This window comes from Syngnathus typhle, unplaced genomic scaffold (genome assembly GCF_033458585.1).
Source record: "Syngnathus typhle isolate RoL2023-S1 ecotype Sweden unplaced genomic scaffold, RoL_Styp_1.0 HiC_scaffold_127, whole genome shotgun sequence".
Lineage (NCBI taxonomy): Eukaryota > Metazoa > Chordata > Actinopteri > Syngnathiformes > Syngnathidae > Syngnathus > Syngnathus typhle.
In genome coordinates, this window is record NW_026872033.1 from 172,915 (window position 1) to 200,000 (window position 27,086).

Below are 27,086 nucleotides of genomic sequence, written 5' to 3' on the forward strand. Positions count from 1 at the left end.
TTCAGCTTTGATGTAACTGTGCAGCTTGTACTCGCGTTCCTGACACGCTTTCTAAATGACGGCGCTGTGGTCTGAACGTCCTGAGCACTAAATGCATTGGAACATGCAACCAACAACGACTGGACACACTTCAAAGTCAAAGTCAAAGTCAGCTTTATTGTCAATCTCTCCACATGTCCCAACACACAAAGAGACCGAAATTACGTTTTTCTCTATCCCACGGTGACGAGACACATAACACGATAGACATAGAAGTACGCGACACAATATAAAAACAAGAAGGCAAAAATTCAAACAATCAATAGTAAGAGTGATGAATAAATAATAAATAAACAGATAACACAATAAATAAGAGGAGCAAAACGGAGCCAGCAAGCATAGCGCAAAAAGTAAAAAACATCATAAACAAAAAGGCACAAACACTAAATAATAAGAGTAATAATAAATAATAAATAAACAGATAACACAACAAATAAGAGCCAGTGTGCATACAGACAGTACAGACAGTAAAAGTACAGGACGCTACGCAGAACGGGGGAGCGAGTTCAGGATCCTAACAGCCTGGAGTATGAAGCTGTTTGAGAGTCTGGTGGTGCGGGAGCGCAGGCTTCTGTACCTCTTTCCAGAGGGCAGAAGCTCGAACAAAGAGTGAGCGGGGTGACTCACATCACTCACAATCGTGGTCGCCTTGCGGGTGAGATGGGAGGTGTAAATGTCCTTCAAGGAGGGGAGCGAAGCACCAATAATCTTACCAGCCGTGTTCACTATGCGCTGCAGGGCCTTCAAGTTGTAGTCAGTGCAGCCGCCACCCCAAACAGCAATACAGCTGGAGAGGACGCTCTCAATGGTGCCGCGGTAAAATGCAGTCATGACGGCCGGAGGAGCGCTCGCTCGCCTGAGTTTCCGCAGGAAGTACAGGTGGCGCTGGGCTTTCTTTGCCAGTGATGCGGTGTTGGCAACGTTCATTTTCGACACAAAAAGGTTGAAAGGTTAGTTTTCAAACGAATTTGGTCAGTTCATAATGGAAATTTGATCAACTAAGTTCATCATTCCCAAAATAGAAACGTCATCACTCTTTTCTTGCCGCCTTCCCGACATCTGCAAATGACACACATGACATGAAGGTTGGGACACCTTCAGAAGGTCTCGTTTTCTTTTCTCTAACACCGCTTTCATCCTGGAGCCTGAATTTGTTCCAGAAATATTTCCAACAAGATGCTGCTGGTAACAAATGCTTCCAGCACAGTGATGCTCAGGCTGTCTTGCTTTCATTCAATTCCAAAGCTACTTTGTCACCAGGCAAAAAAAGACTAGCAGCAAGTATCCATTTTGCAACAAACTTTTCCTTAATCTGGACAGGTGGGTCTGTGAGTTAGGTTTCGTTTCCTTTGCTCTGCCTCTTCCCTTGTTTCCAGCAAAGTGATACCCAGGCTGTCTTGGTTTCATCCAAGGTCATTCATTGGTGCACCGCCTCCTTGCCGTCCTGAATCATGCAGCCTTGGTGGGGATCCTTTCAATGCCTGGGAGGGGAGCGCTCATGGTGTGTGGGTGTGTTGGTTGTGTGCGCGCGTGCGTGCGTGTCTGTGTGCGAGAGTTAGGTATTGTTTCCTTTTCTCTCCCACCTCCCTTTTGTCGGAACCTAAATTTGTATATTTTGTAATATTTCTGACGAGATGCGGCTGGTGACAAATGTGTCTATTTCCAGCCCTCTCGGGTTGTCTTGGTTTCATTCCAGGTTATTCAATGATGCCTTCGTCGATTGACTCTCTGTGATTCCACAATTGTCATTTTCAGTGACATACACTCACTCGTGCACCGAAATGACCGTCCGGCTCACTTTTACGTGGCGCCTGCATGATGGCATCAGTTGGCAACAAGCAAATACCAAAGCTACTTTGCCACCAGGGACAAAACAAGTATCAATTTGGGAACAGGTGTTTCCTGAGTTTTTGGTGGTGGTGTGCCTTGAGATTTTTTCCAATGAAAGCTGTGCTGTGAATGAAAAAAGGTTGGGAAACACTGCTATACATTCTCGTTCTTTTATCGAGCTGCGAAAATATAACGATATAACTGGTCATTGTGAAGATTTTTACTGCCACGGCAACGAGGCACTGTAAACCTATCCCCCAAAGTGTTGATCCACAAATTTATTATCAAGTAAAGCTTCATTTCCCAACAGGCTTCTTTAACCTTTCTCACTGTGGTCTGCAGACAATGAGGCACTCTATAGCTGCCGTCCCAGCAGACGATCATCCAAAGTGAAGATCAATTATCAGAGTCGAGGGAAAGCTCTCTGAGAGGTAGTAACCAGGCGGGTTATACAATTCGTCTCGGTTTATTAATAGTCATGATAATGTCACACAAGTTCACAAAGTGTTTTAAGACAAGTCTGGCTCAGTTTAGTGTGTGTGTGTGTGTGTCTATGTGTGTGTGCACAAACTTTCTACACAGTGCAGTTATAAATTAATGAGCACAAAGAAGAAGGAAAAGTGTAATATTGCAACAGGAAAAATAGAATTCTCAAGAACACAAAAAGAGAATTTTTAGCACCATCTAGCCCATTGACATCTTTGCCAGATTGTAGAATAAAAACCAAAACAAAAATCACTGAAGTGTCATTGAAAAGTTCCCCAAAAAAGATCGTACAAATTCTACGTAAGCAGTGTCTTTAGTCTACAGAAAAATGTGACGTAATACCGTTTCATACACATCGGAAGTGGGAAGAAAAAAACTGCATCATCATCAAAGGACAGCATTAAAATGACGGAAAGCCCTGTTTTGTTTTTTGAAGTAAAAAAGGCTGCGTTATCCAATAAATAGAGGGAATGTTTTTAAATTAAATGTACAATTTCCCCTCTTCAAGAGGACACACTGGACCAAAACAAGTAGGTCAGCACCAACCAAATGAAGAAAGAAAAAACAAACTTTGAATATTCATCATTTCCAGGAGCGATAAATGTACAATTCATTCGAAATAAAAAATAGAAGAACATAAAATGAAACCCCGCCCCTAATTTTTCTTTTTTAATGAAAACCCGTATGTCAACAATTTTACTTTTCAAAATTCTTAATGCTTTCGAGAAAAACCTTCCATATTCTCTATTATTAGTATTTTTTTTTCATTTTCTTTCCTAAATACAAGTGACAAGGCCAATGTGGTATATATATCTAGGTGAATCTAGTTTAAGAAAACAAATAAATTATTTTTATTTTCAAACCCAACATGTACAAATGTATTCAAGACAAGGAGAGAAGCAAAAGAATCAAAGCACCATCTGAGAGGCGTAAACTGCTGCGTCTTGATTTGTAAACAGTAAAAAAGGAGTAAACAAACCCATTTGACGATCTCCAAGAATCAACATTGAAAGTGTTTTTCTCTTTTGTCCTTACTCGCAGGAGTTTTGGTTGCGGCTGGGGGGGTGGGGGGGGTGGGGCTCCTGTCACCGTGACGACGAGGAGGAAGAGGAGGCCTAGAAGAGAGGAGTGATGAGTGGAGAAAAAGGCGACCGAGGCGGTGCGCGTGAGTCGGCGTACCAGGCTGAAGGAATCGTACGTGGCGGTGAGCTCCTCCATGGAGTACTGCTCCAGCACCACCACGTTGTTGAGGTTGGGGGTGCGCTCGCGGGCGCAGTCCTCACAGTGCACCACGTACGTCTTCCTGCTGCTGCTCTCGCTTGTCACAAACAGCAAATTGAACACTTCCACCTGGAATGGAAGCGAAAAGATGAGAAGAAAAATAATACGCCACATGATGGAATGGGGGAGCTGGTCACTTTTGTAGTTTGCAGCGATGGCCTCTAGAGGGCATAAACACAACAACCAGGCTACGCAGGACTATTTGAATATATAGAAAATGGTATTTTTATGTTTTATTTATTCATTCATTCATTTATTTAATGATTAATTAATGAATTGATTGATTTATTTGTTTGTTCATGTATCCATCTATTTATTTATGTGTCGATTTATGTATTGGTTTATTCATTCACGTATTCATTTACTCAGTTAGTTGTTCGTTTACATTTATGTATTGGTTTATTTATTTATCTATCCATTCATTACGGTGTTCTAATTTAATTTACTTACATGTATATTTATTTATTTGAGCTAACAGAGGAGGAGGGTGTAACTTGGAGGGTACTCACGTCACACTCGTTGCAGTAGTAAGCCGGCTCGTCCTTGACGCGGCCCTGGTAGGAGATCTTCTTGCCTTGAGCCACCAGTTGGTCACGCAGGATTTGGATGTGCTTCATGGACTGCAGCAGACAATGTCTGACCATGGAGCAATGGGAAGAGGAAAAGGCGTTGAGACTTTGCCTCCTTGGTTTTTTTTCCACTCGGTGCAGTCAACATTTAAATCCTGAAGTAATCCTCACCTGATCATCTTGTAGGTGTCCGGGTCGGTGATTTTGAGTGTGCGGGCCACGTTCCACGACACGTGAATCATGGGTACGATGGACTTGACCTTCTTGACTTCGTTCCACTCGAACCTTTCCAGGGCCAGCTGGTACTGGTAGGCTGCACAGAGAGCACAAAGCAGCCACCGCGCTGAGCAGGCCCGGTTTCACCTCCATCAGCTTGGCCGCGTTTCCCTTACCGTTCAGAGGTCCCACGTTCCAGGCAATGTTGTTGCACCAGCCCACGGCCTGAACCCAGTGAACGGTCCCGGCGTTGATCCACACCAAGTCGCCCGGCCTCTGGATGAAACGGTACACTGGGATGTTGGCGTTGTAGAGGTCCTCCAACACGGGCCACCAGGACCCCGTCAGGTAGTCCACCCCGTGCCTGCGGCAACCACGACTGAGACCGAATGACTATTTGGATTCCAATTCCGGAATTTGTTTGTGTCATCTTCTCAGCGACTCACTTCTCACAAAAGTCACTGATGGCCTGCCAGTAGTTCTCGTGCACGGAAAACCACTCGCAGTCTCCGGGGCCGATGTTGATGTTCACCGAGCAAAAGTTGTTGTTCTCTTGGTGGCCTGCGGCGACATCTTTGGTCGGCGAGGCGTTCCGTTCACGAGACCGTCAAGATGGGCGAGCGAAGGCTCACCTGGCGTTCGGCTCCCCGGGACCTTCATGTAGAGCTGGACGGTGTTCATGCCCAGGATGGTGTGTCCAACATGGCTCAGCATGTTGCCGCTGGATGCCACGCGCATGAAGGCAGGCAGCTTTTGAAGCTCTTGCAGTTGCGGTTTCCATCTGAAAGACCATTGATGTTGTTTTTGTTGTCGTCGTCCGAGAGGAGGGAAGCTCCAGCAGCACGCAGAACTCACCTCTTGGGATCCGACAGGTCAATATTGGTGCCAAATTTAATGATCTTCCCCACTGGCTTCTGCTCGCCGCTGCTGTGGAGAAGAACGCCGTTAAGTATTGGGTGGACAGTGAGAAGGGGGGAGGGGAAAAACAAAACAAATTAACATTGTGATTTATTATTATTTTGGGTTAAAGAGCCTCTTGGTGCATACTTTTTAGGAAACACGCACAAAAAAAAAAGTTGGATTATATAGAAACGTTTTGGTCTTGTAATGCTAAAATGAAAGGCAAATTAATGCGTAATTTGATTTTAAAAATCCAATTAAACTAATTAAATTCTTATTATGCACTTCAATTACTGTTAAATTGTCAAACAAACCTTATTTTAAGCATTTCTACCGAACAAGCGCAGAGGAAACATAATTCAGTAAACCATAAAGTCAAAATCAAACAACAATATATGTGCTGTTCTCACTCTGAAGCATCTAGTTTTTCACCAGCTAGACAGCGAGTTAACGACGCTCCAAATAATCAGACTTGGTTTCTTTCAGCTGATTTATTTGTAGAATGGCCTCAAACCATTGCCCTCTTAAGCCCGTCGTAAAACTGGGAGAAAATACAAGTAAAATTGTGCGTTAGCTAAACACATACAAGCTACATCACATTTACGGTGAATAGGTTTGCATTAAACATCACATGTAACCAAAATAAATAATTGTTTCAAAATTCGAATAATACTCACGGACAAATCTTGTCCAAGGCACAACATAAAAGGTTTAAACATCAGCTCTTAACACATGCACACGAGTCGACATTGCTTGCTGCCATTCGGTATTTGCTCTCAAAAAACAACTTCCCACTGCAACCATTAGAGGGAGGTAAAGCGCTACATGTAAACGTGTTTCTACTTAAACTTATTACAAAGGGCAGAATAATATATAAATACATGAACTGCAATTTTTACATGTTAAACAATTGAAGAAGAAGAAAAAAAACCTTTTGTTTTTAAACACGAGTTGTTTTTTTCCCCACTCATTCATCAATTTGAAAACTGGATTCTACTACACTGCAATGTCTACTTGACTTCTCTAAATTCTTCGACCCAGTTGCGCTTGGTCATGAAAAGCAAAACATACCCGCTAGTTTCTTTGGCGTTGCTGTTGTCCTTATTTGGGCTTTCCGAATTGCTGAGCGGCTTCTTGTCTTCTTCGTCATCGTCGCCGTCCTCCTCTTCATCGCTCCCTTTCTCCTCCTAACACACGGCGTTGTGACATAGCGTCCAAGCGGCGGCTCCATCGCCAGCCAAACCGGCGCCGCCTTACCTGCAGACTCTCCTGGAAGCTGGACGCCTGGTACTGCGCGTGTTAGAGTGGTGGTCACTCCAACTTATTTTGCAAGAACCACATGGGAGACTGTAGATAATTGCATGATTGTGTATTGTGCTAAAAGAATGTCCCGCACGGCTACCGTAGCTGAGACGAAGAAGCTGCTCTCGCTCCCCGGATGTAACGCAACCAAGTGATAGATTTGGTTCTCTGAATCCTCGTGTGAGTTTATTAAACTGCTGTCCTCTGAACGTATGGTGCTTGCTTCGACGCACATAACGACATGGTGTCAGAAGACGTCTCGGACCTGCCCTCTGTGTATTGAGTGGTGTTTTTTTTCTTCGCCGTGCTCCGAAGTGCGAGGGGAATTAAGTGAAGGCTGACTATGGCGGAAGGATTTCGCAGGCCAGACCCTCTTGTTTTTGAAGGAGACGTTGCCGAGAATTGGCGTATTTTTGAAAGTGAATATGACATTTTTATCGAGGCTGCACACGCGGATAAACCTGCCAAGACAAAAGCGTACATCCTCCTCAACCTTGCAGGAGCAGAAGCCATTGAACGGGAGCGTTCATTTGTATACGCTGCGGAAGTTAGAGCGCCAGGAGAAAATGGAGCCGTTATGGTCCCGGCCGAGTCTCGGGAAGACCCCACGTGTCTCAAGCGAAAATTTCGAGAAATGTGCAATCCACAACACAACAAGACGATGGAAAGGCACAAGTTTCACACTCGAAATCAGAAGCAAGGTGAGACTATTGAATCTTTCATCAGTGATTTGAAGATAAAAGCAAAGAGTTGCCACTTTGCAGAGCTCACGGACGAATTGATTTGTGATAGAATCGTGTGTGGCATCAACAACGACAGTATAAGAAAGGCTCTGCTACGCGATAGTGACTTGACCCTCGCTAAGGCAATTTCTATCTGCCGTATTTATGAAATGACCGAGGAAAACACAAAAGCATTAACTCTGCAAGTAAACCCTGTGGATGCGCTACAACAAAGCTCCAATAGAGGACTGTACAGGTCAAGAAATAAGAAAGCAAATCAATATGATTCAAAGAACATCACTACTTGTGATCATTGTGGAGGCAGCCACCCAGCGCAAAGGGATAGATGTCCAGCGTTTGGCTTGAAATGTCACAAATGTGGAAAGATGAATCATTTCAAGGATTGCTGCAAGTCAAAGCCAGCGTATCACAACACAGAAAGAAAGAGTTTCACAAAGAAAAGCTCCACTAGAAGACCAGTGTATCACGTGAAGGTCGAGCAAGAGAAAGAATACACCGCTGATGATGATACATACTATGTAGATGGAATTTCTGTGGACACTATCAATGCACATATGAAAAATAGAGATGAAGGCTTTGTCACTCTGCATGTGCACGGGAAACCCATCGAAATGAAGATTGACACCGGAGCGAAATGTAATGTAATGGCTAAGGACATGTTTGTACAACTCTCTGAGGGGAACATTATTCCCTGTGGCAAGTCTACAAATCTAGTGGCTTATGGCGGCAGCAAGATCGAAACTGCAGGTCTTGTCTCACTGTCATGCTACTTGGATGAACAGCAACACACGCTACCCTTCTTCCTCGTGGAGCGTGATGTTATTCCACTTTTGGGATTTCGTGCATGTATGCGTCTCGGACTTGTCACATTCAGCCCTCACGTCCACCAGGTCGGCACGGAGACTATTACAGACTTTGTCAAAAATATCAAAGAGAAATACAAAGATGTGTTCAGCGATGAATTAGGAGAACTGCCAATCACCTACTCCATGGTAGTAGATCCAGCTGTACGGCCAGTCGTGCGTCCAGCGCACCGTGTCCCCTTGGCGATGCAGGCCCGCGTTAAAGCTGAACTTGATAACATGACAAGCAAAGGAGTCATCTGCCCCGTCTCTGAGCCCACGGACTGGGTTTCATCGATGGTAGCAGCACACAAGAAAGACAAAGAAGAGATACGACTGTGCATCAACCCAAAAGACTTGAACAATGCTTTAAAGAGACCCCACTATCCGATGCGTAGTGTGGAAGACGTAGCCAGCAAAATGTCAGGTGCCACCCTGTTTTCGGTGCTTGATGCCAAGAACTCCTTTTGGCAAATAAAGCTAGATCAAAAGTCATCCATGTTGACAACATTCAGCACACCTTTTGGGCGCTACCGATTTCTCCGCATGCCATTTGGCATCAACTCAGCAAGTGAAGTTTTCCAAAGCTCAATGGAACAACTGTTTGCCGGTTACCCATGTGCTGTCATAGTCGATGACATCATTGTGGGAGGTCGCGATGCTGCAGAACATGATGCTAATCTGAAGAAAATATTGGATCGTGCACAAGAGATCAAACTTAGACTCAACTCTCAAAAGTGCAAGTTTCGGCTCGACCAAGTCTGCTATGTTGGTCACATATTCACAAAAGAAGGTCTGAAAGCCGATCCAACGAAAACAGAAGCCATCACGGAGATGCCGGTCCCGCAAGATGCCCTAGCTGTGCAACGATTCCTGGGCATGGTGAACTACTTGGGGAAGTTTATCCCAAATCTCAGCGACATTGCAGCACCACTCAGGCAGCACACTCACAAAGACGCTGCATGGTGCTGGCTCCCCCAACACCAACAGGCATTTGAGGAATTGAAGTCATGTCTATCCAGCTCACCTGTCCTTTCTTATTTTGATGTAGGGAAACCTGTGATGCTAACATGTGATGCATCCCGTTATGGGTTGGGTGCAGCATGTTTACAAGATGGAAAGCCAATTGCGTATGCATCTCGCACATTGTCAGATACAGAAACCCGTTATGCGCAAATTGAAAAAGAACTCCTTGCTGTTGTTTTTGCATGCACTAAGTTTAAGGACTACATCTATGGCAAGCACACTGTCATTGAAACAGACCACCAACCTCTGGTCACTATACTGAAGAAGCCGATCCTCACAGCTCCAGCTCGTCTGCAGAGGATGCTACTTCGTCTACAAGCTTTTGACATCACCTTGGTTTATAAAAAGGGCAAGCAAATGTACCTTTCCGACACCCTGTCAAGAGCCCCAAACGGTAAAGTTTCTGAATTATCTAGTGCTCACAGCTCGTTTGAAGTCATGTCAGTCAGTTTTATCTCGACAGCCAGGCTTGAAGAGCTGAGAACACACACTGCCAGTGACCAAGTGCTTCAAACTCTTAGCAATGTGATCCAGAATGGATGGCCTAACAAAGAACGTCAGGCACCGCTCTCTGTCCGCCCATACTTTCCATACAGAGACGAGTTGGTAGTGGAAGAAGGTATTGTTGTTAAAGGACACAGACCTGTCATACCAATCTCACTGCAACAAGAGTACATCCAAATTATGCATAGAGGTCACCCAGGCCTTGAATCAACTAAATGTAGAGCCAGAAGTACAGTGTTTTGGCCCAACATGAACACGGACATCACAAAAGTACTACTGTCTTGTGCTGTATGCAATAGCACACGACCACACCAGCAAAAGGAACCGCTGAAAGCTCATCCTGTCCCTACCCTGCCATGGTCTACGGTCGCAACGGACATTTTTGAATGGCATGGTCAACAGTATTCAGTCCTTGTTGACTCTTACTCGGGATGGTTCGAAATTGATCTGCTTCGTGATTTGTCTTCAGCTACAGTGATAAAAAAGCTAAAGAGACATTTTTCTGTTCATGGAGCACCCCATACACTGATTTCTGATAATGGCAGACAATACACTAGCCAACGATTCCGCGACTTTTCCAAACAGTGGGACATTACGCACGTTACCAGCAGTCCCGGATACCCGCAGTCGAATGGATTAGCCGAGCGTGCCGTCCGCAGTGCCAAACAGCTCATGGAAAAGTCACACCGAGATGGAACGGATGTTTTTCTCAACCTGCTCAACCTCAGGAACATTCCTCGAGACAGCACGCTTGGATCACCTGCACAGCGTCTCATGTCTCGCCAGACGCGTTCTACCTTTCCTGTCAACAACACTCTGCTTGTGCCTGCAATAAAGGGTGCAGGACAAGTGGCTACTCAGCTTCAAAGGAGAAGACTTGTTCAAAAGCAGTACTATGATGCAACAAGTCGCCCTCTGGTGCCACTTGTGAGAGGACAAATTGTCCGGTTACAGACTGCAGAGGGATATGACCGCCTCGGGAAAGTGGTTCAGGCTTGCAAAGAGCCGCGCTCCTACATCGTTGAATCCAACGGAGGTATCTACAGGAGGAATCGCCGTCACATCCTTCCTGTTGCTGAACCAACCCCACCTTTGCACGCCGACTCTGACCATCACTCTCAACCACCGGTTCCGAGTACGCCAGACCCTCTTCTATCCAGTCCACATGCCCGACCGTCTCACTTCTCTCAACCATCTGCTCACTACTCCACCAATGAGCAATCGACAACATCTCCAGCTGACGTGCCCACCCGAGTGTCACACAATTGTTCTGCTTATGTGACTCGCTCAGGTCGGATTTCTAAGCCGAATCCGAAGTACAAGGATTGAACTGCATGTTTGTTAGTTGCGTTTTGAAAAAAAAAAAAGTTAAGCTCTAAGGTTGTTTACATACTTGTTATTATTACCAAGTGTACCTTCGTGCATTTCCAAGAGGAATAATTTGTTAATTCAGTAAGTTTTATGCTGCCAGTTTTACGCAGACTTGTTTATTTGTAGACTGTCACGTCACATTTGTATATTACAGTTTTTTAGTTAACAATATTTTTTATAGAGGCAATGTTCTAAAAGGAGAGGATGTAGATAATTGCATGATTGTGTATTGTGCTAAAAGAATGTCCCGCACGGCTACCGTAGCTGAGACGAAGAAGCTGCTCTCGCTCCCCGGATGTAACGCAACCAAGTGATAGATTTGGTTCTCTGAATCCTCGTGTGAGTTTATTAAACTGCTGTCCTCTGAACGTATGGTGCTTGCTTCGACGCACATAACGACAGAGACAATTAAGTCTTTTCGGGCACCTGCAGGCGGAGAGTCCATTCGTCACTGTGCGTATATCAATGATCGAATGACGTCCGACTCTGGCCTCCCACAAGAGCCTTTTTATTAAGAGAAACAGGGTGGGGTTGAGAGTGGACTGGATACAGAAGAGAAAGCCCTTGACCTCTAGTCAAAACATAGCAAGGGAATGTTTTACGACGTTGTGTAGGATGGGACAAGCTAGGTTATTTATTACTGGTTACGCACCAACATAAGCATAAAACTAATTTAGCTAGGTTATTTATTACTGGTTACATACATTCCAACATAATCATACGATCAAGATAGTTTGGAAAACCCTGACATATCCCTCCTGTTTTATCAGATGATTATGTCAACCCAATCCACAAACACAAGCAAGAAAATATAAAGAAGAATAGTAAAAATAATAAAAACACTAATACAAAAGATCAATAAAAAACAGAGATGACAGCGGACGGGTTGGGGAACGCGTAGGGTGAAACATGACAAAAACAACAAACAATGATAGCAAAAGCTTGTGCGTGGATGAGTTCATTCGTGTGGGAAGTGCAAGGACTGAATATGTCTGCGTCTCCACACAATGTGTCTTTGTGGCTTCTCCTTGGCTTCGTTGATAGGAAAAATCCGCCTGTCGCTGGACTCCAAGGCATAAATAGAAGTGGGTGAAGGTCTCTCGGACTCATAGTTCAATTATAACCTAAGACAACCTCTCATTTTGCTTTTTTCGGCAAACACGACCATCCTATATTTTGGGTTACTTTTAATTGATATGAAAAAAAGCTGTGCTATTTTTGTCACATTTAACACAACAAACGTATGCAATTTAATTGATATGCCTTCGTTCGTGTGTGTGTGTTTTATTAGGAGTGAGCTGATTGAGAGGGAGAGAGAGGTCAAAAAAAGAAAGAATAGCATTAGAGAAACAGAGAGTGGGCTGACCCAGTCTATTGAGAGCACAGGTGCTCGCTCTTCAACAAAAAATAATTGTGTGTGTGCGAATGTGTATGCGGCATAATATCCCCGTTTATGCATGTGGCCCTTTGCTGCTGAGGGAATGCAAATGTCTTGGCTGATGTTGGGTTTTGCCATGTGTTATATGTTTGTGATAAATCCAGTCTTCCTCACCGGGTGGAAGAAAAAGTAAGTCAGCGGGCTCCGGCATAGCAGACATTCCTGCCGGATGTAGTTGGGGAGTCAGAGAAGGAGCGATGGCGGCCAGAAAAAAAAAAATCTGCTCTGTGAGTGTTTTATGTGAGGTCCATGTTGTAGTGTAGGATTTAGACAGGACTGGATTGCATAAAGTTGTACCCCAAGAGGAGTGGAGGAAGAACTACCTGTTTGACCCACATGGAGTTACTTGTTTGCCTAACAGCAACACCGTCAGTATTTAAAAGCCATGTGACATGCACATTTACTGCTGACGAGGCGTTCTAAAGCGGCCAAAACATCCCATCCGGTCCACATTCTGCCACAGTCCACCCAAATTTCACCCACTTCCGTCTTTCGCCGTGTGGAGTTTCACCAATCCCCGAATTTAATCTTTTTTTTTTTTCATAATTAAAAAAATGTACATTATAATTTCTCCAGATTTGCATTACAACATTGATAGTTGGAACCCAAGTAAAAAATATTGCCTGTATTTTATATTTTGATTCTTTAAAAATGTATTTAAGCCAAGACTTTTTATTTATTCACACAAAAGTCACATTCTTGTTCAACCCAGAAGTCTTATTTCTCGTAAAGACTGACCCAGAAGTAAAAATAAATAAATAAATTGAAAAAATCAAAATAATTATAGTAAATCAAAACGTTCTTTTTTTTTTTCTTCTTCTTCACAGAAACAAACTTTATCCTTAAATGTCACTGTTACAAATTCACTTTCAACTACGTGGCAAAACCGAGTGTCATTGTGTACGGTAAACTAGTTATTTACAGTTATTTTTAAAGCAAGTAATCTGTGTTTTGGCACTTTTCCCCCCCCAACAGAATCAAATCTCTGAATTTAATGGCATCTATTGATTTACATGAGCACCCTCCATGTTGGACAATCGTATGTGAAGATATACTTGTACATAACATTACAGATAGTTGATTGTTTATGGCAAGCTGCTGCTCAACTTGTCTACTACCACTGTGGCTGGCTATCCGGGCTCGGAATGTACATTTTGTTCCGCGGACTCCTCAGAAAGCCTCATAAAGAACTTTAATGACACCGTGTAAAAAATTAAACAAGCTCCATTTGCCTCCTTGCTCGTATCAAAAGGAAAGCATTCATGCACCGAGTGACACTTGAGGAGCCACATGGAGGATACCAAAGCTCCTCCTTTTTTAAACTCCACCAACTCTCTCCACTTGAGTCAGACGTTCTTCCTCTGTCTCTCTTCTGCCTTCCTTTTTTTTTTTTTTGTCCAGCCCCACAGAAAACATGCTGGGAGGAGAAGAACAGGAGGAGGAGAGAAGGAGGAGCAGGCAGGAGAGAGAGAGGGGGGAAGCTGAGAAAGTTGGGGAGGGAGTAAAGGGTTCGAGTAGATGGGAGGACGGAAGGAAAGGATCTCTCCGTGGGCTCAAGTGCGCGATTAAAGGATCCTGCGCGAATAAACAAAAGCGGGTCAAGCCGCCCCACCAGCAATCAAGTTTGATACCCGCGTGCGCGCGCGCTGCCGCGTGGCGTGGACGCGCCCCGGAGCGGATTGTGTCGTCCGTCACCGTTCGACTCCCACTCGTCATGTTATTCCTCTCAAGTCTCTCGGAGTGCCTGTGACTTGTGTCGAGAGTCCAACTGCTCCGAAGCGTGCCCCGGAAGAGAGAAGTCCCTGAGTCAAGGCGGAGGAAACCAACGTCGAGGTCCGCGGTTCGTCCCTCGCCAGGAGCCCCCCGCTCGACTTCGCCGGGGTTAAGGCGTTGGCACCCGGGCAGAGTCCCTCGCCATGGCCGGGGCCAAGCCGGGAGTCCACGCGCTGCAGCTCAAACCCGTGTCCGTCCACGAGGATCTCAAGAAGGGCGGTAAATTCATCAAATGGGACGAGGTGAGAAGAAGGGGGGGGGAGGCAACCCAGATCTGACGACTTTGTTTTGGACATAAAAGTTGACATTTGTGTGCGTGTGTTGTCATAATTAAGACACGTGACAAGCCGAATTTATGACGTGACAAGCCCACCGCTCATGTGTGTCAAGGTGTGCAAAAAAAATCTTCCAACACAGGAAGCAACTCGAATATCATAATGAGAATCACTGCCAGAAAGTTCTTGAATGTGTGTTGAGCTCCATTCTCGTCAAGCCGGTTCTCCTCGGGCTCGTATCCACCCCCACCCTTCCTCATCAGCTACTTTTATCCCCCCCAATATGGAGGTCTACACCTGCATAACCTTCACGTAACACGTTTTTATCTCCGCGCTTGCCATATGCAATGACGTAGGACTGGATTACATCATCGGTGTTCCTCTTTTTGGAGCGAGTGAGAATATAGGAAAAAAGCGAGCGTTATTATCGACGTAGAATTTGTGACACAGCTCTTTGTTGTTTGGCAACCTGGGCTTGCGGCCATCGGGGTCATTCTGCTGCCATGGAGCACTAAAAAAGGTGTATAAGGCGATCAATGATTAACCGGGCAGCTGACTGGTGGACTCAAACCGGGCCGCCGTGCGGCAGCCGCCTGGTCGTGCGGGAATGCACGAAGAATAAAATTGTCGTGATTGTCATTGGTCGTACTAGTAAGCAGGTGAGCGGGGAATGTAGGCTGCTGATGTTTGGATACACATGAAGCCCAAAAAAAAAAAGTGAAGCTCTTGCTCCGGTGACGGGCAAAGTTCGCCGGGACGGCGTTTGTGATTAACAAGAAGCTACACAAACCTTCATTATGTCAAGATGTCATGTGATTTGTTTGACAGAGTTGACTCGCAGCGCACAGGCCGAGCACGTGTAGCTTGGCGTGTTGTGCGGATGAGTCCATTTGGATGCTAAAGAAGCGTCTAGTCACGGAAAGCGAGCGCCGCCGTGTCCTTTTGATTCCCGATGGGAATTCCCAGGAATAGCTGGCGCAAAAAGTTAGAAACGGCTTTTTAAAAAAAATGAACCTCGGCCGAGCTTGATCCAGTTTGGAGAACTGCGACATCGGCGTTGAAAGAAATTTCCTGCAAAAACATTACCATTAAGACTCTCGGGCCCTTTGGAACTTGTGTTGGGCAATTCTCCAAAATAACGCAAATATTTTAAGACCTCAATGACAAGAGCCCCGGAGCAAACAAAAATATTCCCATTGGCATGGAAGTAAATCTTTTTTTTGTTTGTTAGTTCATCGTAAAAATAAATCTTTTAAGTTGACTTGTTTTCGGGGAAACCTCATCTCTTTTTACAACTGAATAGAAATAGCAAAAATCCGCATACCGTATTTTCCGCCCTATAAGGCGCACCTAAAAACCTAAAATTTTCTCAAAAACCAACAGTGCGCCTTATAGTCCGGTGCGCCTTATATATGGACCAAATTCCTAAATTCAAACTGGCCCGAAGTATTGTGTCATGAAATCAATCATAAGTGGCCCGCTGAAGACTATGAATCATGACTCAAAAAGACTATGGATCATTATTTTATGATTATAAAGTAATTTGTTCCGTCTGAAGTTGAAATAAAAAAGATAAAATGGAGAATGATTTGATTTGGATTAAAAATCTGACATGATGCATTAATGGTGCGCCTTATAGTCCGGTGCGCCTTATATAAGGATAAAGTTTTAAAATGGGCCATTCATTGAAGGTGCGCCTTATAGTCCGGTGCGCCTTATAGGCCGGAAAATACGGTAATTTAAGGAACAGTACAGGACAAATGGTGTGTATTTTTTTTCGAAATGACTCGTTACACAAGTACTCAGTAATACCTGTAATACTTGTGACATTTCAAATTTCATTCAACGCAATGGCAAGAAATGTGAAAAAAATATCATCCACAGATGCTAATTACTGCTAAACGCTTTTCGATTTTAGTATCGTCGGCTGTTGTCGGCACTTTCTACGAGTCAAGGTATCTGCTCGATACCTGGGATCAGCTCTGTTTGTTGGCATGAAAATCCAATTTATGCCCTCAGGCCTTCCTGCTCTCCAGTATCTCGTCACACTATTGCCCCTTGGCATTCTTCATCCCGTTTTCTTTTTTGCTTTCTTTGTTTGCCAACCTTTCGTTCCTTCGCTCATATTTTCTTATCGCTTCCATTTTGCTTCTTCTTGGAAATGTCCCGCAAAGAGGTTGCTGTCTGTTTCCTTAATGGCTTTGGAAATCAAATGACACACACACAATTGTGCACGAAGGGGTTGGGAGGCGTCGGTATGCATTCCAAATGAGCGGTTGAGTTTTTTTTTTTTTTTTTTTTTTGCGTGCATGTTTAGTAGGTGTGCGCGCTTCACATCCAACAACTTCCTGCTGCAGCTTGTCGGAAAATTGCGAGCAGGAGATGAAGCCTTTTCATTCACCCGCGACTGCGCCAATTAAGAACCCCATTTCGAATTCATTTGAAATTCCTCCCAAAAGTCCAATTGAATCTTTTCAAATCATAGCCTGAAGATTCAAAGTGTCCCCTTTTACCACTCGCTGAATTCGTGAGCTTATTGGAACTCGAGCGCCTTCGTTTTTATCGCCTCCGGCCGTCCACGTTTGAACCTTTTGCACGGCGTCGTTTTTACGACAGCAGAGCGCTGATTCTAACTTCACCCATCTTGCTTAGCCGCAAAAGACGGGACTGATTCACGCTCGCTCGACAGCTCGCCGTGTTCTGACACCACGCTGACAAACACTATGACGGAGGGGTGAGAAACGAGTCACGGACGGATGGCTTGAAGGATGGACGGAGGGGTGCAAGGTCAACCGCTGCCACATGCTAAGTGTGTGATGACGCCGGGATGTCTCAACTTTTCCTGCTAAACTCGCGGGTGACAAAAAAATAAAGCAGCCCGGCGACATAACAAACTTCAGAAGTAGCTTCAGATGTGATGAATCTGAAAAGCTCTGTGGCAAATCAATATGGACACGGGAATACAGTTGTCTGTTTGGCGCCATTTCCCACTGCATGCTAACCACATGACCGCCCCGAACGCTAAATGGAAACAAGCTTCAGGTCGCTCAATGTTGTAAAACGGCAATCGTTCTTCGAGGTTCATGTGAACATCTCCGCTGCATAATTTAATTGTTTACGTTTTTTTTAACCGAAAAAGAAAAAGGCTTAAATGCTTTTTTCTTTTTTTTTTTACTGGATTCCCGCAACACATATTGCGATTGTCTTTTTTTTTTTTTTTTTCTAAATCCAAAAAGTTTTATATTTGTCGTGATCTAATAATCTTGAAGAACTTTTTAACCAGAAATAAAAAGTCTAAGGAATAAAAAAAAAAAAGAAATCTGATTAATACCAGTAACAGTCCTCTGTATTAGTGAATTTTCAAGAATAAATACTCGTACCGGTTTCTGACCGAACAAAAATAATATCAAACGTCTCTGGAGGAGAGGCTAAGTGGTGATCATTAGCCGATGACCCGTTCATCATTACGGTCAGATAATGAGCGAGCGTGTCAGAAGGTCACGGCCGGAGACGCGAGCGAAGCAATCAATTAGGTCGAGGAAAATACAACAAATGATTGACACTGAAGTATAAACAGTGATACGTCCCTTGTGATTTTCACAGTGTGCTAATGAAGGACTTGGTCCAAGTATAGAACCGTCGCCCACTTATGTCAGCCTGGCAGGTAAACACGGCCAGTCGGTACAACTTTTTGTTGTTATTGTCGAGGAGCCGCGTGAATTTAGGTTGGAAGTTTGGAGATTTGTCGAATGAAATCGGTCCCACATTGTAATCTTGGAAACGGGTCCGACTGTCAACCTCGATTTTAGGTTAGTTGGATTACATTTGCTACGATTCTTAAACACGGAAGAAGGAAGTAGTTCGAGTTATGGTAAGACGAAAACACGCCTTCGAATGATTGGACTCGGATAAGAATGAGAATGTGAAAGTAAACAGGAAGTAATTTGACAGTTTCTTTTTAACCGTTTTTTTTTCTATATGAATCACTGGGACGCTTTCAATAAAAAGTGAAACAAAACGAAATTCAAAAACAAATTGGCTGGGCCTCAAGAGCAGAACTGTGTCTGGTCACTCCAACAGCTTTTCAGATTACAGTTTTGTATTTTTGAATTTAGAATTTCTCAAATTGCTTTTTAGAGAGCTAGGCAAATCTCTGATTTCAATCTCTGATAGCCTTATCTGTTTCATGCTAACATATGCTAACAGGAAACTGTTTTGCGCTAAAATTAGTGCACAAAGTAGACTAGTTTTGTTTGTTCAGATTTAGCTATTTGACTCTTAGCTGGTTGAGTTGCGATGTAATATCGGCTAATCAGGTTGTGTTTGTAGCAGTGGAATTATTTTCTACCGGGTTGCCGGGCAGATCTTTGGCAATGATGTCGTGATGTCAGCTCATCTGCTACTGCAGTGAACAACGTCAGAGTCGCCGAATGTCCCTCCGGTGAGATTGCTGGCTGTAATTAAAGCCTGGCTAGCTGGGGTGTGTAATGGTCACGTAATGGTCATATTAATGACTTCCTGTGCCATCATTATGAGCTCATCACTATGTTTGTCACTCCAGTGACTCTCTGTCCCCTTCCCAGGAGCCCAGCAGCAGTCCCCCCACCCTGGTGACCCTGAAAGTCGACCCAGATGGATTCTTCCTCTACTGGACGGGAGGCGCCAACATGGTAAGCGGCAGAACAACACGCAAGCTAGCACGGATGTGACCCTGATGTTCAACGACATCCTCGTTCGACTTTGTCCTCGTTCCCTCCTCGGTGCGCCCGTCATCCTTTTTAGTCCATCATCTCGCTTTGGTCCTTCCTGCCCACCAACTGCTTCCAAGCCATTACGGCAACCATATTAGATTGGGCATTTAGCGGACGTAATTAGCCGATAGCTAACTGCAATGTGATAGCAGGATGTGGGCTGAGGGGAAAAAAGGCGGCTTTGTTTGCGGTGCCGACTCGAATCCTTTGGACTTTTCTTCTTCTAAAATCAAATCGTTCCTCATCATTAAGAAATATGACAGCTGCACTTCATTCACGATAATAATGCGTTTGCGTCTTTAACATTACGCCAACGCCTTTTGAGATAATAGGCCGTTGGTCGCCCGAGGCGTCACCGTGACACTATTCGGCAAAGATTTATTTAAAGATCCAAACGAGGGTGTTAGCGAGAGTTTAGTGTCAGGAGATGCAAAGTTAGGACAACTTCCCTGGAAATGCAAGGCCACCCAGTGCCACAAAAACTATTTTGCCACCACTTCCTGCTCGTTGTCATCACCAACCGCCAAGTGCCCTTTTGAAATACTGCACTCTTATTTCAGAAACGTTCAGGTCCTTCATTTGCCTTTGTGGCCCCCCGAGGAGAACTTTCGGGCACAGCATGGGAGCGAGAAAAGAGGACGCAGCTACACAGATATTTGACTTTTTCTTATTAACGAGAACATTTTTACACGGATGACTGGGATATTCCGGACGGGATCCCATTTCTCGGAATAGCGGCACTTCAAATATTGCAGCTACGGCGCGGCCTCGTCAATCAGTTACTGAGAGGCAATCTTTTTTTTAAATCAGTGAAATCTTTACGAGAAGCCGAGCCGTTTGCAAGGAAGTCAAAGAAGTTAATCGAGTTTATTCACACTGTGATGCGTTAAAAATCTATTCAAAAGGTTTCCACGAAAATGTTTTGGTGGTTGGACTCGAAGGGATTCTGTAATATCTATCTGCCATGATTTGAACGTTCTCTTGTCCATCCGACTTCCTTCACTTCCTCCTCTTTTCTCTGCCTTGCCTTCCTTCTTCCTTTTTAAACATTCACTGTCTAAACTTCTTTAACGTGAGCCACAGTTGGAGAGACTCGCTGGTGATTTATGTCCTACCTGCTCTGTTCGCTTTGAGGGGGCTTCCAATTCATAATATTTAAAAGGAACGACAGCTGGATTCACATCACGTCTTGGCAATTTTGTCACATGCTAAACCTTTTTTTTAAATTTATGCTCTTGGTTAACATGCAACGTGTTTTACTATGTTATCGAATCGAGTCATTCCACCTTGAACTATATTGCGAAAATATCGTGTTGTCTTTTATTGGCGAGATCTTAAACTGCACAGTTACAGGACTGACTAGTTTATTCAAAGTATGTAAGTCATTGCATCATAACCGATCAATCCAATCCAATCGTAATCCCTCCGAGTCCAATCAAATCGTTCCACTTTCAAATGGACAGTCCTAGAATCCTTTTCCAAAACCGCCTCAGATAAGATCCAGCTTTACATCGTTTTCTCTCTCCAGAATTCCTTGAAACAACACTTCTAATTTTACTCTTTTTTTTTTTTTTTTTTTTTTTCCGCGGGCGTGGGAAAGTGAGCAGGAAGTAGCAAAGACAGACTTTAGGATGGGTGGGGGTGAATTTTTTCAGCCGCTCTCGTGGTCCAATTTTCTTCCGATTGTTCTTCCACCCACAAACTATAATGGACATGTCAGTAGCACCTTAGGGGCCACCCCAGGGATGTAATTGCCTCACCACACACCATTTAGCCTGTAATGGAGCCAAATTGATTCTTCACACTCAAATGGCAAACAGACGTGTGTACGCTGTTACCTGCATTGCGAGGACGCTGAAACTTTTTAACAAAAAGTTCTAGTGCAAAATAAAAACATAAAATAACAAATTGTCCAAAATTCTTGTCATGGTATTGCCATTAGCCAAAATTTTTATTTTTTAGATTAGGTTCTCCTCACATTGAAATGGCGATGTTCAAACATCTCCTAATTTTCAACTACAGTACAACTGCAGCATAAATTCCAAAATGGCCGTCCAATTACAGTGATCCCTCGCTACTTTTCGTTTTGTTTATCGCAGATTTTTATTCCAAATTTAAAAAAACTTTTAAAGTCAAAATAAAACTTCTAAATTGAGGAAACATGTGTCTAACCTTTAGGACAATGTAGTATTGCTCCAAATGTTTGCTTACATTCCTTTAGAAGTCCGTTTTCGCGTGTTAGCACCATCGCGAATTAGCATCTTTCCGCTAACTCGTTAGCCTGCCAAATACTTCTTGTTGGTGACCGTACTTCGCGGATTTCACTTATCGCGAGTGGTTTTTGGAACCAATTATCCGCGATAAACGAGGGATTACCGTAGTTCTTTGAACGGCTGTGTTCATAATAGCAAACCAAAAAGATGGCGCGTGCGCGTAATATAAGCCAGATGGATGCTTTCAGGAACAATTGTTGGCAAGTACAAGTAGCTCGACTTTAACATACAGGGGATTGACTTGGAACAAAGGGTTTGGACACACACACACGCACGGCAAGGGGTTATTAGGGAAGTTGAGTGTGTCATTTGATAACGTGACAACTTCCTCCCTTCTTCCGCATGGTCACATTTGCTTTTATCTGCGGCTGCACGTTGAGTAGCACTGTGGCGCGGGCAGTTGATTCCAAAGAAAAACAGAAATCATTAGCCGACCGAATTGCCGTTGCCGCTTGCGCTGTGTGTAGCTGCTTGCTGCGTGGACCTTCGAATGTAACACTAATAGCGTCCCCGGATGAACGTTTGTTTGTCCTCAGTAAAGTGCAGTTATTGAATTTTAGTTTCGAATTGAATAATCGAGTTTATTAATCAAGATTCCGATGTCACTCAAAAATAATTTCAGAGCGGATTTATAATTTGCTATGTATAGTGATCCTCTCGCTACTTTGCGTTTCGTTTATCGCGGCTTCACTACATCGCAGATTTTTTTTCTTCCAAATTAAACATTTAAAAGTCAAAATGAAAATTATAATTTGAGGAATCGTGTCTAATCTTTAGGACAATGTAGTATTGCTCCGAATGTTGATTTACAATCCTTTAGAAGTCCGTTTTCACGTGTTAGCACGATCGCGAATTAGCATCTTTCCGCTTAGCCTGCCCAGTACTTCTTGTTGGTGACCGTACATCGCGGATTTCACTTATCGCGGGTGTTTTTTTTGGAACCAATTATCCGTGATAAACGAGGGATTACCGTATTCTGGTTTTAATGTTTCCGTAATTTGCTACGACGTTGAGCTCGAGCCGAGCCCTCGTGGACATTCTTGGCGCCCGCCAATGCTATTAGCAGCTAACGAGTTCTTAATTCAAGCGTCTTATGCGGTCTTTGAAAGAGAGCTGAGCAATCTGTTAAACTCTACAAGTACAAACTCGTTTTGTCTGAAAGGCGTGGTGGCTGCGCAAACGTGTCTCCTTGCAAATTTAAGGTGTTTGTAGTTTGGGATTTTTCGTTTAGTTTCTGTTTCGGTTTACTTATATTCAGTTCACGTTCATTCGTTTTTAGAGCAGGTTTGTCAGCTTTTTTAAAATATTTAGTTTCGGTTTAGTTCGTTTTAGAGCAGGGTTGTTTTGTTTTTTTAGCTTTTACCACATAGTTGGGTCTCACTTTTCTTCCCTTTCTGCCAAGTTGTGAACTAAAGACAGACTTTCATGTTTGGAGTTGTTGCCCAAGAAGTCAGTCACGGTCAAAGAACTGACTACTACGTTCAAGTGCTTTTATTTTGAAAAAACAAATCTTGTCGTTTATCTTCCATCTCCTCTGGGTGACACGCCGTAAAAGAACGACATGACCTGAATGACTCTTACTGTTTAAAATGAACCCAAAGGTTTGAAATTGACAAAGATAAATAGTTAATTTGAATGACTTTCATAAACAAAGTTGATTCAGCTCATAATACATATTTCTTGAATAAAAAAAAGTTTGGTTGGAGTCATCTCGCTGGTTTCCTCAGCTGCGATAAGCTTCACGAGCGCCGCCAGTTGTTTTTCAAGCTCGTCTCTGCTCGCCTTGCTCCGATCCCGCCCGCATTTTATTGCTTTTGAATAGGACAGCTTTGTTTATATGTAAGCCAGTGTGTGTGTAGATGTGACTTTTTATAGTGCTGTCTCTTGCTTTTGCTGAGGTTACCTAAAACTAGCATTGCGATTTTATTTTCCCTCTTTGTTTTTTCACTCCGGCATTAATCGGCATGTGAACGTTGTTAGCGACGTGAACTTCATCCTGCCTCTTTCTTTATTGCTGATTGTTACTTATTAGCAAGAGGGGAACAATTAAACTGCTTGTTAAAGGTCGCGGGTCGCTATGGGGCAAAAGACCCCCGGGGGAGACGGGGGGTCGATTTCCGACGCGCCGCCACCGCGCGACATTTGAACCCGTCGGTCACCCTCAGGCATATTTGGAGCGTTGATCTTCAACAAAAAGTCCCGTGCGGGCGCGGCGCAGGAAAGGAGTGGCGCTCTTTGATTGTTTTCTTGGCCTTTAATTTTCCAGTGCGCAGATGATGAATGTATGACAGTGTAACAAAAAAAAAAAAAAAAAGTGTACGACAGGCTCAACAAATTGCAGTGACTAAATATAGCCTGACCTCTACTGGCGCCTGATTGACCGACTCTGGGCAAATACTTCGACATTTGTTTTCATTCTTACCTAGTAAAGATACGAAGGACATGGCCAGGCCAGGGTGAGCACTTGACTATTTGTCGTGCTCATTAGGCGCCACGATCAGAGTCCAAAGCAATAAACGGCGCGGGCTGCGTGGGAGCTTGGCACTGACGAATAAATGGAGCTGTACGGCCAGCGCAATGTTACACAGCGAGACGGGCAGGCCAGCTGAGCACAAGGCCCGAATATGTCAGGAATGCACTCGCAGAAATGGCCGACCCGCTCGGCAAGCGCGCCCCCCGCCAGCGCTTTGGACGAACAGCAATGTGCACAGAAATCTTGCTTTTTTTTTTTTTTTTTTTTTTAATCACACGCTGACACATGGTACGTTTTCAGAGTTGCTCAGCCCCCACCGCGCACACACACACACACCAGCTTGCTCAACCAGTCAGGATGTTTCACAAGTTTGAGCCTGCATGTCGGCGATTAGCAGCGTGTGCGTATTTCGAAGGGCAAGCCACCAAATGTTAACTGTCAAAACGCACACGCATAGTTGTCGTCTCACTTCTTGCCCCGTCTCCAAGGAGTCGCCATGGCGATGGCAGAATGAAACCGCAGCCTGTGGGAGAGGAGCAAGTTTTTCAATGATTGCCTGTGTGCGCGTCCTACAGACCCAGAAGCGCTTTATTCCCCCCGGGACTCAAATAATTCTCCACAGGCCAACGGGAGTCCAACTCAATTTGTGATCCCTGTTGAAACAATCTCCAACGTGTTTAAAAAAAACAAAGGAACCCAAAAATCAAACTTTGTTTCCGGACAGGAACTACAACTGCAACACGAGAGAAATCGAGCAATGAGGCCTTTGACAAAAACACAGTGGCAGACACAAATCGAAAAACAGGAAGTGTGACATAAACTGATTTTTTTTTTCATTCTTGGAAGATCTGATAATAGTTAGCAAACCAAGAAGCGGAAATGCTAGCCATAGCGGCGCTTCATATTTACGATTCTCTCCTCCATGTTTTGAACTTTGATCCATCGTTGCTGCTTTGTCTCTTCTTCTGGACCACACTAGATTATGAACAGCTGTCACCTGTTGTTGCTTTAAACTTTGTTTAATCTTCGCTCCCCTCCACATTTTGCTCTTTTATAAACAGTCCTTCCGCGGTTTCCTTGAAAGAGCAGCTGCACTGGTTTCTTGCTCAAAAAGATTCCTGAAAATACATCTTTATTTTTTTATTTTAGGAGGTGGAGATACTGGACATCAGCAGCATCAGGGACACCAGAACAGGAAAATACGCCAAGCAACCAAAGGTAGGCTTTTGCATGTGTGTGATGCTGTCACCTCCTGCTGACGAATTTGTGCCACTCAAGTGTGACTGTCACCCAAATGTGTAGGATTGCGCCATGTGCGCTTTGCTCGCTGATGTTGAGAAAGGTGACGAGGCTCTAATGAGCCTCGGCGCAGATGGACCAGGAAATAACACAACCGGTGGTGGAGACCATGTGTGGTTAATATATCCAATTTAATCACCAACTGTTGTTTATGTGAAGAAGAGATTTGGTGGAAATTGAGTTTAAATTAGGTGTAAAAGTAAGAATGTTTGATATCACTACTAGGTTCTTGAGTAGTCATCGAACCTGATACCAAGCATTGATATCGAGTTTGATACTAAAATTAACCCCAAAAAATCATTTTCCAAAAAGACATTTATATCCCAGTAAATCATTTTTATTAAAATAAATTTAAAAAAATCATCAAACTATTTATTATTATTCCAATTTCTAATGTCAGATATAAGTATCGGCCAAAATCGTGAGTACCGATACCGTGAAATAAGGCCGGTGTCTTCCTAGTCTCGGTTCTCGCTCAAAATTGCAATTTGGTCACAACATTGTGAAGGTCACGTTTTCTTCAGGACCCCAAGGTACGAGAATTGCTGGGCTTCGGCAAAGGCGACAACGTGGAAGGGAAGCTGGTCACCGTCGTCCACGGCAACGACCTGGTCAACATCTCCTTCCTCAACTTCCAGGCTATGCAGGAAGACAAGGCCAAGGTAGCCACGGCAACCCTCCGGTCGCTCCTCTTCCTCTCCACCCTTCCATCTGTCCTCATCCCATCCTTCCTTTCTCGACAATGTGTTGGCACTTTGTTCCACAGATTTGGACTGACGAACTGTTCACTTTGGCCACAAACATACTTTCCCAGAACGCGTCAAGGAACACGTTCCTCTTCAAAGCGTAAGAGCGCACGCGTGACGTTTAGAGAGCAGGACTTGGATTAACACGCGTGTTTTTGTTTGTCAGGTACACCAAGTTAAAGTTGCAGGTGAATCAGGAAGGCAAGATCCCAATTAAGAAGTGAGCCACCACCGCGGCCGCTTTTGAAACGAAACGTAGGCTCAACACGCTTTCTCTGTCTTGCAGTTTCCACAAAATGTTTTTGGACAAAAGGCGAGTGGATACGGCGCTGGAGCAGTGCGGGCTTTTCAACAACAAGAGTGACGCAAAAGTGAGGGAATCGATCGCGTCGTAGATCTTCAATGAACTTTGTTATTATGCTTAAAAAAAATACCGTTTTTTCCCATGTATAATGCGCCCCCATGTATAATACGCATCCTAAAAATGGCATGTCGATACTGGAAAAAAAACATGTATAATGCGCACCCCAGATTTTAGGACAATAAATTAGTTAAATTTTGCCCATTATACATGGAAAAAAACGGTATATTGTCGTTTCATGGAAAGTGACAACAGCTTTTCCTTTATAAGTAAAAAACAAAGTTTCTTTGAATCGCTTGTGTCCCCAAATATTCTCACAGGCATTCGAAGCTACGCTACGGCTTTTGCTTTCTCGCTCAAACTGTGTTTCTTTTGTCTCGACGGGACAGCCTAATCTTCTCCAAAGATCAGGATGAAGTCACAAGACTCAAGCAGCCTACTTGTAAAATCGACACTGTCAGCATTTCTCCATTTGGTCTTTTTATTCCGGACTTTTTATCTTCTGCTTGACAGTGTTTCTTGGATTCTCTTTTTTATCATTTATTTATTTCTCTCTCAACAGTCAGATGGATTAAAGCCAGATGAGTT

The 27,086-nt window shown here is 43.9% G+C and overlaps 2 protein-coding genes across 2 annotated transcripts; one reads left to right on the plus strand and one right to left on the minus strand.

Moving 5' to 3' along the window:
* Positions 1-2,316: 2,316 nt before the first annotated feature.
* LOC133148663 (lysine-specific demethylase 6B-like) lies at positions 2,317-12,885 on the minus strand. The gene is made up of 11 exons (XM_061271635.1): positions 12,871-12,885; positions 6,579-6,611; positions 6,393-6,508; positions 5,277-5,348; positions 5,054-5,202; positions 4,868-4,982; positions 4,598-4,785; positions 4,377-4,518; positions 4,146-4,272; positions 3,535-3,705; positions 2,317-3,470 (listed from the first exon to the last, which is right to left on the minus strand). Exons 1-11 carry the CDS (start codon positions 12,883-12,885, stop codon positions 3,441-3,443), a joined length of 1,158 nt encoding a protein of 385 aa, XP_061127619.1. The 3' UTR covers positions 2,317-3,440.
* A 1,082-nt stretch (positions 12,886-13,967) lies between these two features.
* LOC133148664 (1-phosphatidylinositol 4,5-bisphosphate phosphodiesterase beta-3-like) lies at positions 13,968-27,080 on the plus strand (the record flags this gene model as incomplete). Its single annotated transcript, XM_061271636.1, has 8 exons — positions 13,968-14,562; positions 19,179-19,265; positions 25,242-25,310; positions 25,916-26,053; positions 26,158-26,237; positions 26,304-26,357; positions 26,424-26,508; positions 27,061-27,080. Coding segments are annotated over exons 1-8 (632 nt in total), but the record flags the coding sequence as incomplete, so codon positions are not given.
* Between the last annotated feature and the right edge of the window lie 6 nt (positions 27,081-27,086).